Source organism: Gymnogyps californianus, chromosome 4 (assembly GCF_018139145.2).
Source record: "Gymnogyps californianus isolate 813 chromosome 4, ASM1813914v2, whole genome shotgun sequence".
NCBI lineage: Eukaryota > Metazoa > Chordata > Aves > Accipitriformes > Cathartidae > Gymnogyps > Gymnogyps californianus.
The window spans coordinates 30037354-30056292 of NC_059474.1; the positions used below are offsets into that span (position 1 = coordinate 30037354).

At 38.5% G+C, this 18939-nt stretch overlaps 2 protein-coding genes across 2 annotated transcripts; both read right to left on the minus strand.

The window, feature by feature from the left end:
- Positions 1–1293: 1293 nt before the first annotated feature.
- LRRC66 (leucine rich repeat containing 66) lies at positions 1294–9436 on the minus strand. The gene is made up of 5 exons (XM_050896461.1): positions 8941–9436; positions 6369–6538; positions 5483–5813; positions 3289–4047; positions 1294–3090 (listed from the first exon to the last, which is right to left on the minus strand). The coding sequence occupies exons 1-5, from the start codon at positions 9434–9436 to the stop codon at positions 1340–1342; spliced, it is 3507 nt and encodes a 1168-aa protein (XP_050752418.1). The 3' UTR covers positions 1294–1339.
- Positions 9437–9938: 502 nt separating this feature from the next.
- SGCB (sarcoglycan beta) lies at positions 9939–18914 on the minus strand. The gene is made up of 6 exons (XM_050896546.1): positions 18891–18914; positions 16446–16655; positions 15346–15531; positions 15055–15246; positions 13696–13827; positions 9939–12829 (listed from the first exon to the last, which is right to left on the minus strand). Exons 1-6 carry the CDS (start codon positions 18912–18914, stop codon positions 12626–12628), a joined length of 948 nt encoding a protein of 315 aa, XP_050752503.1. The 3' UTR covers positions 9939–12625.
- Positions 18915–18939: the final 25 nt, after the last annotated feature.

An 18939-nucleotide genomic window follows, 5' to 3' on the forward strand; every position in this document is an offset into this window, starting at 1 on the left:
TTAGCTTCTGTCAGCATCTCTTTGTTCTTTCCTAGCTTTCTCTTTAAAGATAGTTTCAAAGATATACTGTGCCATTGGACTTGCTCCTCATCTGATGGAACTGAAATGTGTTCCTTCTGTTTGGAGTTTTTAGTGACTTAATTGTGTCTTCATAACAGTTTTCCCAGAGTTGCTGGCCAGCCTCCTGTGTTTTCTGGGAACCTGGGCCTGTTCACCTTCATGATGACATTCCCCTTCAAGGACTACGTCAATGATGCTGTGTATGTTAAAAGGGCCTTGGGCCATATTCAGAGAAAATTTTATCTTACATTTATTATCTTTTGGCTTAGAAAAAGTTACTATATATCAAGCTATTGATATTCTAATACAGCAGTTTTGAGCTGCTCTTGATTTGACCCTCAGTAAAATTCTGAAGTGGGTATAGGATCCTTTTTTATAGGGAGTTACAGCTTAGTCATAGTAGGTTGTCTTTTTTCAAATTACCATGCCCACGTTATCACATCTGCAAACTACAGGTGATGTCCCATCAATAGCTAGATCTCTGTAACTGACTTTTCTGCAAGGTTTGAATTCTATTCTGTTTCTTTGAGAAAGAAGGGTTTCATTACTCTTTCTGTCTTGCCAAGTTAAAAAGTAATTTTTTAAATGTAATTGAATACTGCTTGGACTCTACCTATCTTTGCAAAACTGTGGGAATTCAGAGACACTTAATCCACAAATCTGGTTCAAAAAGCAGACGACAGTGATATGTACTATTTCGCTGTATAGGGTGAGTCCCACAGGAAAACGCAATAATAGTAATCATGTAATGATAATTTCAGTGTTACATTTATTTTAGACAAAGAGAAACAAAACTGCATATCAGAGGCAAATTCTAAGGGAAACTAATATCTTAGTACCAACAATAATGAGAAAGTAAATATATATTACTATTATTATAACTCAGCAAAAGCTTTGTTATCAGTTATAACTACTGAGTAGTTTACTCATTTGAGTATCCTAGAGTTGTTTTTCATAAAATCTATTCTTGTTTTTTTACAAGTACCCTTCTAAACAAAAGTCCATGGCTTCTGGCCTGAATTACCCTTTGGAATTATGGTGTTTTTAAATTGGATGGATCCAGGCTTTATACATCTCATTGTTAAGTCTAGTTCCATAACTTGGATTTCTGAAGTTAAAGGCAGATAGATAGTTGTACTGGGGGCGGGGGGGGAACCCAAAACAACCCATGGTATTTAACAGTTATTAAAAGCTACATACTTCATTTTAAGACACAATCATTTTTGCACCTGCTATATGACATAAACACTGTGGGAGCTTAGTATTACACTTCTGTGTCTCAACTATTGAAGTTTGTTCTCCTGCTTTGCAAAACGTTAGCAAATCCATCAAATGCTCTTTTCTTCTTGACAAAAAACTGGCCCTGTCCTAAATTGCTCTGACTTTTTTGACTGAGTTTTTTGCTTGAATTTTGGAGGTTAACAGCTGTTGTAGAATTGTTCTGCAGTCCTGTCAAAGTAGCGTCATCCTCCGTCTTGCTGGAATCAGTGCTTTCAGAGATTATATTTCCTCTAGTCTTTTGTGGGAATGAACGTGAACTGTATCGTGTGCTTTCATTGAAGAGGCCTTGTGGGACTGAGAAGGAATATGCATCCTCGTCACTCTGATCCAGTTGGAAGTTATCTTCTGTGTTGAAGACTGATTGTGTTTTCTCAGAAGAGTGAAGATACAGCAAATCTGCTGTAAGCTTGCAAGACTGTGTTTCTTCGGGCAGTCTACAGTTGCTGGTATCCTGTAATTCTGTGTATCCATCACAGTTTTTCTCATTAAAACCTCTTTGCATTTTATCTGCACAAGCCTTAGTTGTGTTCACCTGCTTCCCCTGTGGTAGCAAATTGTCTTTCTCTGTAATAACCGTAAAATGTTTTTCAGCTGTGTGTTCAGGCAGAGATTGAAGAGATGATTCATTGCTGGAATGCAGTAGCAACGGTTTTTTAACAATTTCATTCAAACCAATATCAATGGGAGCAAAAATAAAATCATTGTCCTCAGTTGTACTCATGTTTCTTCTTAATGTAATGTCCCCTTCACCATGATTCTTTTCAGAGGAATTCCTATCTATGTGCTCGTCTGTACTTCCCTCTGGTGCATTTTCTTTTTGTTCAGTGGGACTGCAGCTGAGGGAATGCTGTGGTTCAATGGGAAACTTGTACAGCTGCAATTCAGCCTCTTCAGGAGCGTTCTCTGCATCTGTGTCATACGTGGGAGAATCTTTTAACAAAAGTAACGTATTACCAAAATCTGTATTTTGATTGTGGAGAGAATCAGAAATAGAGTTTTGTACTGTTGACTCTGCATTAGTAAAATAATCAAACGTATCGGGAACCTCTTGACTTGAAGAACTAATTGTGTCTGAATCTGACATGCTTACATGGTCACTACATTTATCAGCATAAGGTGATGCTGTTTCAGGCATGATGGTATCTGATCCATAATTAATAGTGGTTTCAAAATACGCATTGTTCTCATCTTCATTTTTCCCGATACACTGAAGTTCAGCAGCAATGTTTGGAGACTCTGGCAGTGTTGAGAACTCCTCAGTTCCGCTGTTCGTATTGGCTTCCTCTAGTGACGACTGACAGACTGGCAGTTTGTCACTAACATCAGATTGTTCCAGTTCAAAGTCTGCTACAGAACTACAGTCGCTCATTGTGAATGGAGTCCCTTCATCTGAAGAACTGTCACCAAATATATCTGCTGAAGCATCTTTTTCATTTGCACATTCCGTTTTACAGTCGTACTCTGCAAGAGGAGAGTTTTCTAGGGTTTGGTAGACACTTAAATTCTCTATATTTGTGTGTCTCTTGCAGCTACTGGGTAAAACAAAATCTCGCATGTCACTGGTTATATTTATGTTGCCGTTTAGACCAAGTTGTTCATCACAGCTTTGCCTTCCAGGCATAAATTTTGTAGTGCTCATGGGTTCATTATGTGAAACAATACCTTTTCTTTCAGGAGAGTCTGGTGTAGCTTTTGTGCTTTCAGACTGCAGCAGACCAGAGTTGTTGCTTACCTTGCTGTTCCTAGAATCTTGTGCAGCTGTATGTGTTTGTATTGTGGAAAATGGAAAGCCAGTTTCTCCCGTGAAGGATAAATCCGAATCTGAAGAACCAGTGTGATTTGAGGAGGAGTCAGCATTCAGTCTCCTGGATATGGGAGGGAACCTGCTCTTCTCTGAGTCCTCATTATTTGCGTATTTTGAATCTTTCCATAATGAAATGTCATTACTCATTAGTTTTCTTGGTGTTACTTCATTGCTGTTCTTGTAATCTTTCCTTACAGAAAATAGTCCATTATCATCAACATTTATATTTTCATCATTGCTGATACTAGTTTCGATGTCTGAAAACACTGTTTTTTTCTTCACGTTGATCTCATTATTGCTTTGTTTCTGGTACTCTTCTTCAGTATTTGGTGCACGTACACTGCCACCAATGACATTTTCATGCAAAGTAGAAGTTTCTGTAGGAAAACCGCATGTGTTTCTTGAATTCTCATCACAAATTAACAAATTACACTGCATATTTGTTGGTTTGCTTGCAGAGCACCCTCTGCTCAAGGTTTCATCTGAAAAAGCTTGATTAGAATAAGTATGTTCTGAACCTGAATTTTTGTTCCTGCGCATGAGTCTCCACAGGCTCACAAGGTAGGGTCTAGCAAAAGCACCCAGACAAAAAGCACAAACAAACGTAATGAGCACCGAGAGGCAGACAGCCAATGCAAGGTCTTGCTCTGTTCTTCCTTGTCTAAAAACGGTGTTAGTGTCCCGGGCTTTTCTAACCAAAAATGTTGAAACTCTTTCTTTCACCTGTATATTGTAGATGAGATATTTCTTCTTTGTTGTATTAAAAATACACAAATATAACCCTTCAGCAGCTTTCTCAGCGTTGTATATCACTAAATTATTCATTTTATCCAGTGTCATATGAGGAAGACTATTATCTTCTGAAATTCTGCCTTTAGGTGTCCACCAAGAGACTCCATTACCTGAAAAAAAAGAAAATATAAACTAAATCTTTCTTAAAAGTATAAGATACTTGGTTTGCAGGGTCAGGTTATTACTGTAAGAACATACTCTGACCTATCTTTGGTAATTTAAACTATTTATTATAAAATCCATTTTCTTTTTATCCATCCATAGTCATTTTACATGGTGCCAAGTATTTGTTAAACCATCATATGTTCCCCCCCCCCCCCCCCATTTAAAACACAGTATGTATGGGCTCTTAATAGCAGACTTTATAAGAAAAATGGCATAGGTGAGGGAGGAGGTCACTGAAATTACCTAAGTATGTTCTGAGTCATACTAGAAACACCAGCCGATCTCCCTCGTGGAAGATCCACGTTTATAGCCAGCTGTTCTCCAGCACGGCTCTGGTCACTGTGTGCAGCGATGCGATAAAACTTCACTAGTTAACTGTCAATGTTTCAACCACTGTGATTTTCCTGTAGTTACTGCTTTGACTGCAGCAAAAAGGTTTGAAAACCAAGGATATTTGTATCTACTGAGCAATTGTTCCAGACTTTAGCTAGCGTAGGCCATGGCTGGTGGTTGGCTTTTGGAATATGTTTCAAGGCTGTACGTACGCTTTTGCCTTTGGGTCTGCTTGCGTTCCCAGTTGAGTTTTGGTGCAACCCAGTGTGTTGATTTTAATGCCATGATCAGAGTTTCTGTGACTTTCCTTGTTAATAGACAAAGCAGGTGGCATTTCTGATAGACCCCACGTATTTTCATTTGGGGATAAAGCGTTCCACGGGGAAAGCCTTACCACCTCAAAGTGCTATTAGTCCATTAGAGTTAAACCGTTTTGCCTTACGGTACATGACAAATACACCTTCTGCTCTAAATTTGGTCTTAGTTTTCCTTCTGCATGGGAAGTCTTAGCTCTGTAGATTTTGTCACTTGTACCTCAAGTGCTCTGTATTAATTGTAAATGCTGAATGAATTTCCGAAGTGAACTGTGTGCTACAGTAGCTGTACTTTTTTAGAAGAAATATAAATCCTTTCCCTTGCAAATAAACTTTCATTTCATTTTGCTATGACTGAATACTAGAAACGCTATTGTATCCTTCTCAGTTTTCTGCATGCCCCAGAAGTGCCTCCCACTATTCGATCTTTTGTTTGCATTCCAAAATTAACTGATAAAATTGCAATGTACTACTTAATGAAATTTATTTGTGTATAATTTGGCATCACTTATTATTTTAATGTAAGGAAGGAGATGAAGACTTTTTTTGGGAAACATGACTTCAAATATTCTAACTGGTATACTGCTTTCTAATGAAATAATTTGCATGTTAATTTGTTCAGTTATTTTTAAACAGTATCTTTAGAAATCTACTTTTTAAACCAGATTTCTTTGATCATTCTGCATGCATTTGGATTTTAGCAGCGTATGGATGGAGTCCCTGTTTTACATACCCCTTGTGTTGTTCAAGTCACAGTTTAGCACCAATGTCTTCCCTGTTGGGATTACAGCCCTCCTGAGCAAAACACTGTCGCTGCAGTTTAAATGGAAATTTGAAAGATACAGCAGAGGTTTCTGTGAGTTGTTGGCAGATTTATTGTATGAAATACTCCATTTTTTCCTTGTGGAGTCAAAAAGAAAATGAAATAAATGTTTGAAAGCATTTAGTCTGCAGTTAAATATCCAGGCATTATTTGACAAATCCACTTCAAGTTGAAAGAAGTTCAAACTGATTAATATCTGTGGTAGAGGGGTCGTCAGAGCATTTTCACGGAGATCCACAACCTATTTGGAAATAATTCAGAATTAATTTGATAAGCCTTACAATGGAATCCTAATTGCAATATCAACAGTAACATTTATTTTAGTATACAGCACTTTTGCAGTTATGGGAACAATACATCTGGTTAAGATTCCAAGAATGTTGTTCCAAGCATTTTAATTTAAATGAAAAGTTTAAATTGTGGTATATTTAGAATTCTCCCGTTGTAGACTACCTCTGTGTGAATGGGAAGCTGCAGAGCTCTTGCCATGGAAGAGGCGGGGAGAAAAGGACGTGTGTGCGTTTAAGCCAGTTATGGATTGGTTTCTGGCATAGATAAACGGTGAATTTATGGTTATATTTTCTATATTTACAAGTGTGTGTGTTTTCCTATATAAGAAAAGCAAATATCTATTATATAAAAATAATTATTATTTTCACCATTTGCTTTAGTTTTTATAATTGTATACTAATATAATAATCAAAGACCAATATAATCATGCTGAATAGTTGATAATTAATATCTTTAATGGTGGTTAACACAGAACATTGAAACAGTTGTAATATTGCTTTACAACCTGTAATTTGTTGAGATCTCTGAAGGCGTCTGGATGAATTTTAGTTATCTTGTTGTTTTGCAAGTCGATGTCCTTCAGCTGTGAACAGTTTTGAAAATCATTCAGATCAATCTGTCGTATGCCATTGGATGACATATGGACAGTTTGTAAAGATTGCAGCAGGCCTAGTCCTAGGAAGAACAAAACTATTTTACATTTCATGTTCTTGTTTCCCCAGTTGCATCAAGTGGCTTTTTAAAATTCTTTGCAACAAAATTCCTTCCATTCCTGTCTATTGCAATGAGTGGCCGCAGGCTTTCAGTTATTATGTCTTTCCTATTCAGTGGTTGTCCCATTCTAAAAATTGTGTAGCATTAACAGCAGGCATGTTAATACATTCACAATCAATGCATGTTTTAAAAATTCTCATCTCCATAAAAGCAGTAACATTCCTTTCTGCTATCAAAATTATTCCAACTGTGATCTCTGTACTTCGAGCACGCTTCTCTGGAGAACTGGAGGTAGGAAAGGAGGAGTGTGAAAAGGGTGGAATATACTCAGTTTATAAAATCCAAATATGTTAACCGTAAATAAAAGATGGAGATGCAAAAGGTGATACAATATCTCCTACTCATTGCCATCTGCAAGTTCACGGGAGTTTTTCATACGTGGAATTATTTGAACCCTATTCATAGGATGTAAACCTGACTGAAAACAAAAACATGTTGTTGCTTATGCCTGTCTGCCTGTGAATTATCAAGCATGACAGTATATTCTTCAGCATATCCTAGTTACGACAGCATCTGTCTTGCATAAGTAGCCCTTTTGAATACTGGAGATACCTCATTTTTCTTAGATGCTGTGCAGGCAGCCCCCAAAGCTCCAGCCTGCAAGTTCCAGTGGGAAGGCTGGCACTTGAACACTCAGCATCACCACAGTTGGTAACACCTGAATGTCACTCTAAAGCGATTTTTTGATCATACAGCATTGTTGAGAAGCTCTAAAAATTTTGCCCTTGGTGTCATCTGGTTTACTGGAAATCTCTTATTCCTGTTTGCTGTTCTGTTTGCTGAGTAACTGATCTTTGGGTTTATTGTGAAAAGCAGAGGGAATGATTCATTCCTGCTGTAAAACTAGAGGTAGCTGACAGGAAAGGCATTCAGAAGTTCTGGCAGTTCATAAATTCTTCCATGCACCTGCATGAAGAATTGTAGTGTGGATGCTTCCCTGAAGCTAAATTTGTGCCAAAAATAGACACTCGTGTGGCAGCAGTGGGCAGCAGCCTCTCACCTGGGGTGGCGGTTGTGAGAAGGGTTTCTCTGTGGCTGAACCCCTCTGCTTTAGAACTTCAGTTTGTGTTTTCTTACCAGAGCTTAAAAACTAGAATGTTAATGAAGTATTTTGGAAGAGGAAAATAAAGTTCTGAACATGTATTTAAATGAATATGGGATTTAAGTATAACTTGAAGTATGGTGGTACAATGCATAGCAATTTGACTTTTAACATCTAAAAATGGAGTCTCTTATAGAAAAGGGTTGATCTGTCTGACCCACTGAGGCATCCTATAACGTGTAGTTAGTTATCTGTCAAATCAAATCTGCATCAATGTATTTTATAATGTAAGCTTTTCTATACTGTCTACATGGGAACCTTACAGATACTACTAAATAATTAAGCTAAACTTTTTCCTGCATGCCAGAGAATTATTTAGTATCAAAAAAAGGAGAAAACCAGAACTTCGAGGGCCCTGTGTAGGTACAAAATTATTCCCTTTCTCTGACTTTGTGAGATAAGTGGGTTTTTGTTTTGCCCCGCCTGCCCCGTATTTTCAAAATCTAGAGCTAATGAATCTGATGATGTTACCAGAGATCAATTAAATTCAGCAAACAATATATAGTATAGTGTTGCTTGTACTGCAGCTTCTGCTTCATTTAAACACTGTTTGGACAATGTGAATTATCTGTTTATGAGGATAGAGGCGCCATAAAGGCTACGATGCCTAGCATAGTGCGGTGACTAGCAAACACTTTCTAAAAGTCTTATCGAAACCTTCCAGCCCTCTCTCGTTACTAGAAGGTGTCACTTTGGTTGGGTGCCAGATGGCATAGAGCAAAATTGTTTTGACTGAACAAAATACATTTTCCTGTCTTTGTGAAATACTGAAATTGGAGCAAGTTTTATTTAAGAGAGTATTGACTTTCTTCTGAAGAGTAGTATGAAATTCATTATCTGTAATTTTCTTGATGGTAAGGTTCACGACTGGGTTGTGGAGGCTGGTGTTTTTCCAAAGATCCTTACTTCCCTTTCTATACAACAAGGAAAAATACTGTTTGGGCTCTCAGAGGATAAATTTGGTTATATTTGACTGACATTAAGGCATTACGATTGCAAAGACTGTATAAAAAACCCCCATCCTAATCCAAAACAACCCATTTGCTTCAGTCTCTGTATTTGCATGCAGGTGGAACTTTCCCTCACCTTAAGTCTAACTAGGTAAGAGAGTTGCACTCTGAATTCAGTAAGATGTACCGAATCGTATCCAAAACCAACTTACCCCTTGGGAGCGAGGTCCTTAAAGATTTTGAAAGCTTACCTTTTGGAACTGTATTAAGATTGTTTCTTTCAACTGACAATACTTTCAAAGCAGGCAGGAGACGATCGACTTTTCTGTACTTTTTAGACCCATGTGCAGGCGTAGGTATGTCCAGTGTGAGGGTGCGGATGGCATTACCATTGAGGTTTAGAGTTTCTAAAACGGGTAAATTTCTACAAGTAGTTAAGAGGAGTTCAGAAATCAGGTTGTTACTGAGATTCAGGTGTTTTAGCATCCATTCTTCATTTCTTCCATCAGTGCACAGAAAAGTTCTGATATTATTGTAACTAAAATCAGCCGTTATTGCTGTTTGTGGTACAGCTTCTGGAATAGTAAATATTCCGGTAAAAGAACAATTCAGTAAGAACTCCGCATCCCACCAGCAGCCTGAATGGTGATGTGTATCAAGAAGAATCCGCTGTGACTTGGTTCCCACTGATCCAGGAAGATTAAGGTAAAGGGCCACAGCTATGACGCTCAAGTGAAGGTTATCCATAGTATCTATATGTAAAATGCAAAATTATGGTAAGATCAGCATAACAAGAGTTAAATAGAAAGCGGAAATACTTTGACATTAAAAAAAAAAATCAACACTAAACAAATACCCAAAGCATTACCAACATTCTGCCTTAAACATTCAGTTTCGGAGTCAGGTATTTTTCAAAAAGAACATTCATAAACTGGTACCCTTCCCGCTCCCTCCACCTCTCCCAAAAAACAATCCGAACCTTTTCTTTCTTTTCCAGCCCTTCAGTCAAGAAACACAGCTTCTCAGGAACTTGCGAACTAACAAGAGTGGAGACTTTTGAACTCTACTTCAGGTATCATACACAATTACCACTGAGCAAAGTCCACCAGATACAATCCATGACAAATAGATGTGGAATGATTTTCATACTTACAGTTAATAAAATACTAGTTTCCCTGTCAATAACACAACGTATTTTTTATGAGAAACTATATTCTTACAAATAACACTTCTGAACCACAGCTTCATCTTAGAATTTATTGTTTCATTTCAAAACAAAGATTAGAAATTCAATTGTCTTTCACCTTTTCAAACAACCACCACCTTTACATATGCTGAGAACTCTTCCCATGTAAGTTGTTTCAATGTACGCAGTATGGTATTTTACACAGAGACATGTAGAATGTACTTTAAACACACAGTTTAAGTGCCTCTGTGGGATTGAAATAAATAATGTGCCACACAATGTTTTAAATACGTATAGAAAAACGTACCTTAGGCAGTTAGAAGATAAACAACAAATACATGCACAACACAAGGCATGTGTGGTGCCAACATTTCTTAAACTGTAGCGAAGGCAACAAAATATATTAATAATACATAAGTAGTGGCTAACAAATTGATAATTGCATTTGATATTTGTATGATTGGGTTTGCTACGTTTTGACAAATGTAGCACTTCAAAACCACACTTCAAAACCAATTCTCCAGACCATGATTTAAGAGTATCTTTGTGACAAATCTTTCAACTATGTTGCATACTTTATTTCAAAAAGAACTCGATAATTACAAGAATCCAATACTAGCACATAGGCATGTCAGTACCTACCAGAGAAGAGCTTTAATATGCTCTTTGTGTGTAATCTACTTGACCGAGGCAGTATCTGTCATTTTCAAGATCTATTTCAGCTTTGAGGACACTGCTGCTTATATTTTTATATGTGTGTGTGTATATATTTATATATATAAAGTGACAAACTTCCATTAGCATGAGAGTGAAAATTCTAAAAAAGTTATAGTTTATTTCCTCTTCTTAACTGTGAGATACTAATTGAGGCACTTACTTGGCAGCAAAGATGCGTGCGTGTTTTCAGCAAAATCTGTGTTGAAGTGGTTAATAAATATTAACTGTAGTAAAACTAGGAAGTTCATGGAGGCAGTATGCAAAATGTTAGTACTTGCCCACAATCGTTAATGTGAGCAATTCAATGGCTTTTGCTACATTTTATTCTGTTTATTCTGTTGTTAGAACAGCTCCACTGCTGTCCACCCCCCAAAACCCCAACAACTACTGAGCATCAAAATCTGGCTTTGCCTTTGAGCAATGAGGGAAACGTGACCCCTCTGACGCCCCGTGTGGCATACTGCCTGACCTAAGGACCCCCCTCTAGAAATCACTTCCACCCATACACATCCTGCGTGAAGACTTACTGACTTCTAGTAAATACAGGAATTGGGACCTTACATACAAAGTTCTTGTTGCAGCAGGAGCTGATTTGTATTTTGTGGAATTCTGTGTACTTTGAGAGCTATAAAACAAGGGTAGATAGTTTATCTTCCCATAACAAATGACCAGTCCTGAAGTGAATGATGCGTAACATTTGCACAACTTTTAGGAAGAGAAGTGTGTGCTTATCTAGAAAAACTTGTCAAAAAGCTACTTGCAAAGTCACCTTTGTGGCCTCCATTATTAAGGTTACTTGATGCTACTGCAAAACAAAACTATTTTAAACTGAAGAAATACATGGAGTGGGGAAAGGAGGAATCTTGTAATGAGCTGGTCTATTTTTAGTACAGAACACCTTACCTCTGCAAAAGCAGTTACAAGGCTATAGTACTTTCTATAAGGCCCCAGTTCACCACAGACACAGTTTCACTGTTAACAAATTCAGATACGCATGTATTTACTCTGCTGTCACAGGATCCAATACCATCACATTTAGAATTACAGACCTGCAGTTTAACTTGAGAATTTAATTCTGAGGTTCTCAGTAATGCATCAGTACTGACATTTATGGGGAAAAAAGAGATCTGATCTCAGACACTGCTGCAACAGTCATGCTTTAGATTACCTGTTGAATAATGGATTCATACACTGCTCACATTAAAGCACCCAGGAAAACACTTTTTTTGGGTAGTGAGCAAGTTTTAAGTACATCTTTAAAAATGTACTTCTAATATAAACATGTTTTATAAATACTTCACATAAATTAAGCAACTGTAGAATGCCTAAACTGCACAGATAGAATGGGAGCTCAAGCAACACTTCAATAATTGCAAGACTATTTCAAAATTGAAGTTACATTTCCACACTCGATATTACTTAGCAAATATTATTTATGCTAGCATAGTTTTTTTTAACTACAGGAGAATATATGGCAGAAATAATGCAATATTTTAAAGTGAATCTGCTATTACCCCTCTCTTAGTACACATACGGTAAACCACATAATTTTGGAGGAAATCATTATATCAACCTTCGACAAGAAATCAAGCGAAGACAAAAATCTGCCACACTTCAGCCATCCTAGGCAAATCCACCGCAAACAACAAATTGACATTCCTGTTGAAGTACTTCAGATCGCAATTGCGTTCTCAGCAGCCCTCAAGGTCTTGGGATGTAGGACAAAAACCTCCTCTAAAGGCAACTGAAGGCAGTCAAGATTGTTGCTAAGGTCACGTTCTTTGAATATATTCTACTGATCCCAATTCAGGAAGGTACTTCAGTATGCACGTAGCTGGAAAGCTTACTAAATCAGTGCCGCTATTATGGCTAACAGGATGATACTGCTGAACGTAACAGCCTTTGCTTAAAAACATTATGTAATAAATGTTTGTGTAAACCGCTGTAAAAACAGAAATCCTTGAAGGCATGCAATTACTTCATACAAATATATGTAAACACAAAAGAGAACTCTCCTGGTAGTGGTTTGTGTTTTAGTGTGTGGCTCCGCACGGATTGACAGAAGTCTGACAACCCATGTTATAACCTGTCACCTGAACCTTGAACAGTGTCCCATCCGCACACATACAGAGCTTGAAACGCAGCCAGTTGCCGTTATTAAACTGTTCCCCGTAAGAAGAACTTGGCAGTCGCGATGGGCTGACCATCACAGTTCCGTTCAGGATAATGCTGTTTTCCTGTTGAAAGGGAGAAAAAAAAGTATAATTTCTAATTTAAACAAGGCAGGTTGTTTTTGAAAAGGACAAGCTGGTTTAACAAATAAATGACATCTTTAGGATGGCTGTAGAAATCAACAGAATAAAAAAAGTACATATGACAAGGTTTCATTTTTTAATTAGATTTGTGAATAATGCCCATGAATTTCTCAATTATAGTCAGCAGTGTACTTTGCTATTCCAGTGGTAGATCGATATTGAGAGAGACAGCAGTAGTGTGGCTTTTCACTTTACAGACCTATTAGCAAATACAGTAAATCTAAAAATATGCACGTGAAATGGGAATCGGTGTTTGAATTCAGACATGAAATTCATTCACACATGAAATAAAAGTGCATGTATCTCTGTTTTTTTATCCTCCTTTAGCCTTTTCCATCATTCCATATGCCCTGCAATCTTAACAATCTCCAGAAATCTTAAATGAATGCTGGCGAGTCTTACTGCAGCGGCACAGAAGGTAGTGCTCCTAACTGTATGCTCCGCTCCTCTGTCAAAGGTTGCTGACCCCAGTAAAGCCTCCAGAAGAGAAGATGAATTCCCTTTGGTATTTGTTTCAGTGCAGAGGCCAACAGCTTAGCTTTAATTGCATTGTGGGTTTTCAGCGTCTTAACAGTAGTAAATCATTATTACCTGAAAACTATTGAACCACTAATTAACAGCAAAGTAATAAACCACCTTTTAAAATCCTGCTAATACACTGACTGCAACTAAACTTTTATGCATGACTACTTTATATAAAATTTTAAACCATATAAAGCTACATCAGTTTATTATCAGCCTGAATTTGAAACTAAGCTATTCAAAAAATGCTGATTTGAAATACTTACTGCTTTAAGTTCCATGTTACCCCCCATTCGAAACTCAATGGTCTTGCCTGTGATGAAAACACCTTCGTTTCCACGGACAATAGCACGGCCATCGACCTTTATGTTTAGATCACTGGTCGCATTGCTGGTAATCTAAGAACATAAACAAAAAAAGTGTATTACAGGTCAATGAAAATTGTCACTTGGGTTTGTCTGAGTAACTTTAATTACCTTAAAAATATTGCTACACAATTTAATAAAAAAATTCCAATATACTTTTTGCCCTTCTGCCATTATGCCCATGAAGCTTCCGCCCATTTGTTATTTTCCACAGTCACATTTAAAAACAAGGATTACTTAATTTTGGAAGGTATGTAAAATAGTTTATTTTTGCGATAAAAATAACAATTCGAATGACAATTTTATGGGATACACAGTTAACACTCATAGCAAATATAGGCTTCCTGTTAGGACTGATTATGTAAACTTACTCCTCTGTTTTCATTTAATCTGTTCCTCCTATGTATTTATAGGCTTGGGTTTTTTTTTTCTGGAACCTACTATTTAATTGTTAGCCTTGCAGAGGAAACACGAAGAGCAAACTAAATTCTTTTTGTCCTTAACAGGATTGCTCAGTACTTCCTAAGGCACGCTCAACCCTCTATAAAACCACTGATACTACTCTACTAATGTTATACAAAAGAACTATGCGCTGTACTCTATCTGTAAAGCCTTTATTATGAGTGATGATATGCAAGAAAAATTTTAGTCTGACATTAAGATCAACATTTTAAATGCACACACACCGACATTTAGGTTTTTTAGTTTTCTGATAAATAAAGTGTATTTAACGTAGAAACCAAACTGAGAACTTGTTTAACCTAGAAGCCATGAACTGACAGAACTCCTATAACGCTGTGATTGTTCTCTTTTACTTCTGTAAAAGTAAAATTGTTTCACTTTTACTCAGACTTCTGAAATTCTGATTGTATTAACATTTATCTCCAATAGAACGAAAACGATACATGAAGTTCTGGTAATTATTTTTGTAAGATCTTACTGGAACAGAGAAGCTTTTCATAGAAATTTTATTTCTGAAAGTTATCCATGCACAAATGGATAAATACTTAATAAAAAGACACACAGGCCTAGTTGGCATGGTATCCTGGATATTACACTCAGTTATTGATGTCAGTTTTCATTTATGTTCTAATTTTTAGGGTGATTTACATTTTCAGAGCTGCATTTTTAGCTACATTCAGTCAAATTTGTAAATATGCTTGAAAGATCAGATTAGTAAACTTTTTTTCTTATTCTACCACTAAGGCAATTCTGTAATGAGCTTTTACAAAAAGTAAGTGGTAGTTAAAAGAGACATACCCTCTCTGTAGAGGCCTTTTGAACATTCAAGATTTTAACTCCATTCGGCAGATGAAACTCATGAGTTTCATAGTCTGTGCTGAACAAGGTATTTTGTGTCCGTGGGTCAACAAATTCCATGCCAATATCGCTGGTAATAGAAGTTTTGTCTTTTTCCACACTAAGCTTAGTTGTTCCTTGCTGAAATACAATCTTCACAAACAAAGTCATGAAGTTAAGGGTGTTTCAAATATAATGTTTATTAATAATGTGAGTGTTGCTCACAAACTTTCAATTCATGATATAACTTACAGGCTGATTATTTCCAGTGATCACCAAGTCTTCATTACGTCTGCCTCCTACAGTGCTTTTATACAGTGGATGTATAACCCCCATGTCAGAAACTTGCTTGAACCGCAACAAGCCACTCTCATGGAACTCCATACTGTCACAACCATTGGGACCGATTCGAATCACTGCCCAGATAACTAGTGTAATCTGAAGGAGAAACACACATTTTCAAATATCACTTTGATCGTTTGGATCTTCTCACAACAAGTATTGTATTAACTAGATGTTTTATTTGAAATAATTATTGATGCTAGTGTTTAAGTGAGCTTTAGGTGTGAATTTACTTTAGTCTGTTTAATTCCTACTGGAAACATCAGAACACATTTAATTATGAAAAGCATTTTACGTGATCTTTAGACTCATCTAAAATGGTAACTAAAATAATTTGTATATATATAAAAAATATATATATTTGAAATTAAATCATGTCCATAATTAAATCTTTTTCCTGTTTAAGGGTAACCATGGTATCATTAGCTAAACAAACTTCCTGAACAAAGTAGCTCAGCTCAGGATATACTTACCCTTGAACTACAACAAAGCACCTTCACAGGTGGATGTCCAGTTATGAAAAATAGTTCATTACTTCTCATTGATCAAGCAATAAAAAGGTGGTAATTACAACAATGAAAGTTCAAAGTGCAGTGGCTGATTAATTCTGAATGCTCATGTGCAGCTCTGTTATTATATGTAAAATGTTCCTGGTGTAACAGTTTATCCTGAATGCATTTGTACTGCATTAATAACACTTCGCACATTTGCGATTACTGAGTTTTGGGAATGGAGAGACACTTTCAAGGTTCCTAATTCTGTGTTGCATAAATGGTAGGTTCCTTGCTAGGAGCATGATAACTGAAATAATCATGACTGAATTTATAAGATTCTTCCATCTAATCTTTCTCAGACTACAACAGAACAAAAAAGAAAGGAGAAAAATGAGAAATCTCCTTCAGTACATTTTAAGTCCTTCTCAGTCATACTGGAATAAGTTTTATTTCTCTAATAAACCGTCAAAATGAAATACATCCTAATGTTGCTTACAGCCTAAGTATGATACTCACAATCAGATTGATGACAGCCAAAATAAAAAGAAGAACAATCACACAAATAGCCATGTTGCCTTTCCTGCCACGTAACCCTGTCTTATGGAGACGGTCTTCATCAATTGGAATGTATCCTGCTTTAAAGTTACTGTTGTGCTCCTTATTAACGTTCCTGCGCTCCACAGCCTTCTCTCGCATAGACTTCTTCACCGGGCCATTAGAACTTTGCTATAATACAAAGTATGGATTAGCTGTTATAAGGCATGTAAATCCATCAAAATGACACACATATATGTATGCAAAAAATATAAATTTGAATTGACTAGTGGAATACATTAGATATTATGTTCAATATTATATTTCAGTCTGCCACTCTGTACTTAGAATACATATTTACAACCACTGCAATCTCTGCTAATGCAATGACTAAAATTAAAATCCAGATATTTTCAGACAATATAAGTTTTTATATCTCATTTTTATCATGGCAGATAGGAATTATTAATGATATTGTTGCAGTAAAAGAAAAACCAGCTGTAAAGAACTTCATCAAGTTGTTACCTCTTGGGGATGATACAGGATGTAATCCTGCAGGTCATTTACCAATACACAGGATTTTAGTTCCCTCCATGCTAATGCAGGATAGACTCTCAATGAGTCTATCCAACAGGAGTGTGGTGGGTACAGTTTTTAAGTTAGTTTGATAGCACAGGGTTTGCATTCAACTTCTATTCCTTGCATGCAGCATTAACAAAAATACTGTAAGGCTTCAAACCTGGCATAGGGAACTTGGCCAGCCTAGCTTTAATTTAATCAGTTACTAGATTGCGAAGGATAGTCCGTCAATGTAACAAATTAACATGTAAACTGTTGTAGATATTCATAGGGAAAATAAACGTTTGATGTATTTTTGTAACTTTGTCCAAAATTTTGTTCTGCCTCCCTTGAATGGAACAGGTTGCTATTTAAGGGTTCAGTTCTTCGAAGAAGGGGCTTGATCTTTTTGATGGGATTAAGTTTGTTCATCTGAAATGGATCCTGAAGCTGCACCTTAAGCTTACTGCACTTGCATGTAACGGGTTTTCTTCTGTTGCCGAAGAACAAGGAAATGGTGTTGAGAAAGGTGCTTGACCTGCACAGGTTTACGGAGGGCTTCCTTGATGATGTGCTGGAAGCCACTCTAACCCTGCACAAACTCAGAACAGGCTAGGCAAGGAAACGAAGAGAAGTCTGTGCTCTGGGGAAAAGGAAACAGAAATCTTGTACAACAGGACAGTAAGTATCTTGTCCTGAGGATAGCGTGTTCTTGAAAGGATGTGACGGTGAGATAAAACTACAATGTAGTTTTTTCACTTGGTAAGGCAGAATAACAGAAGACAGCACCAGGACTGGGAGAACATGGCTGAAATGGTGATTGCTGGAACAGATGCAGGAGCATCCATGCAGAACTAGGCAGTGTTTCCTATGGCACCCGAGACGAGGCTGGTACAGGACCCCTCAGCAATCTGGGACTTCCCACCCACTGCCGCAGATGCACATACACAAACTCACTCTGATTAAAAGTCCCGTGGAGATGCAGGAGCTCCTGAAAGATGAGCCCTTGAACAGCTCGGTTCTTTTCCCCTTGGCTTGCGCGGTGCTGACAGAGTCCCCGTCCCACCCCTCCGACTGGGTGACAGTGACACCCCTTCAGACAGACTGGGTGACAGTGACACCCCTTCAGACAAATTTAGCTCTCACTCCCGTGTGAGACCTCGGATGCTGAGCCCGGATCTGAGCTTCAGTCTTATTTATACACTGCCGCTGAGCTACCATACTTGTGCCAGCGTAACAAGACGACTGACGGCGCAGTCCTATAAATACCAACCGCGCTGACCAGCTGCTTTCCGCGTCACTAATTAGCGGCAAGTGCCTATTTACGCAGGACAGTTACATTCCTGTGCAGAAATGCCAGAACACTTTATTTCGAAAACAGAAAGTATTTTTCCTTGTCAGAGATTCTGCGTCTGCGGGCTGGACGGCGCAACTCCGGGCTGTAACGCGTCCCGCCCCGACAGCGAGCTCAAGCTGCCTCTCCCCCGCTGAGGCGGCTGCCCCCGCAAGGCAAAGGCCGTCCTTCCCGGACAGCGCTGGGCACGGGTCGGAAACGCCGTCCAAGCGCCGCTTCTCCCCTCCTCGGCTGGTGCAGGCGGTAGGGAGCCAGGGGAACCGGGGCGAGCCGCCGCGGCCCCGCACGCCCGCCGCGCCGGAGGGCTCTGGCACCAAATCAGCCTCGGCAACCGCCGCGAAAATGGCGCCCCCGCCCGACCGCCCCCTCCACAAGCAGCGCCCCTCGGCCGGAGCGGCTCGGTTCGGGCGGCTCGCCGCCGACCCCGCGGGCGGCGGGACGGGCCTCGCCCCACCCTCGCCCCGGCGGGGACGGCCCCGCCGCCTCCCCGTGCCTGCGTCTCGGCGGGGACAGACCTGCTCGGAAGCGGCCGCCGCCATCTTCCTCCGCCGCTGCTGCTGCCGC

Bases quoted from the DNA above. Each gene is read 5' to 3' on its own strand.
- LRRC66 (XM_050896461.1), bottom strand. From the start codon at position 9,436: ATGGATAACCTTCACTTGAGCGTCATAGCTGTGGCCCTTTACCTTAAT. The intron at 5,814-6,368 runs GTTGTAAAGCAA...ATTTCCAAATAG, and splicing joins GAGATCTCAACAAATTACAG to GTTGTGGATCTCCGTGAAAA. The intron at 4,048-5,482 runs GTATGTAAAACA...CTTTTTTTTCAG, and splicing joins TGACTTGAACAACACAAGGG to GTAATGGAGTCTCTTGGTGG.
- SGCB (XM_050896546.1), bottom strand. From the start codon at position 18,914: ATGGCGGCGGCCGCTTCCGAGCAG. The intron at 15,247-15,345 runs GTAAGTTATATC...TTGTTTGTGAAG, and splicing joins TCACTGGAAATAATCAGCCT to ATTGTATTTCAGCAAGGAAC. The intron at 12,830-13,695 runs GTAAGTATTTCA...CCCTTTCAACAG, and splicing joins GTAACATGGAACTTAAAGCA to GAAAACAGCATTATCCTGAA.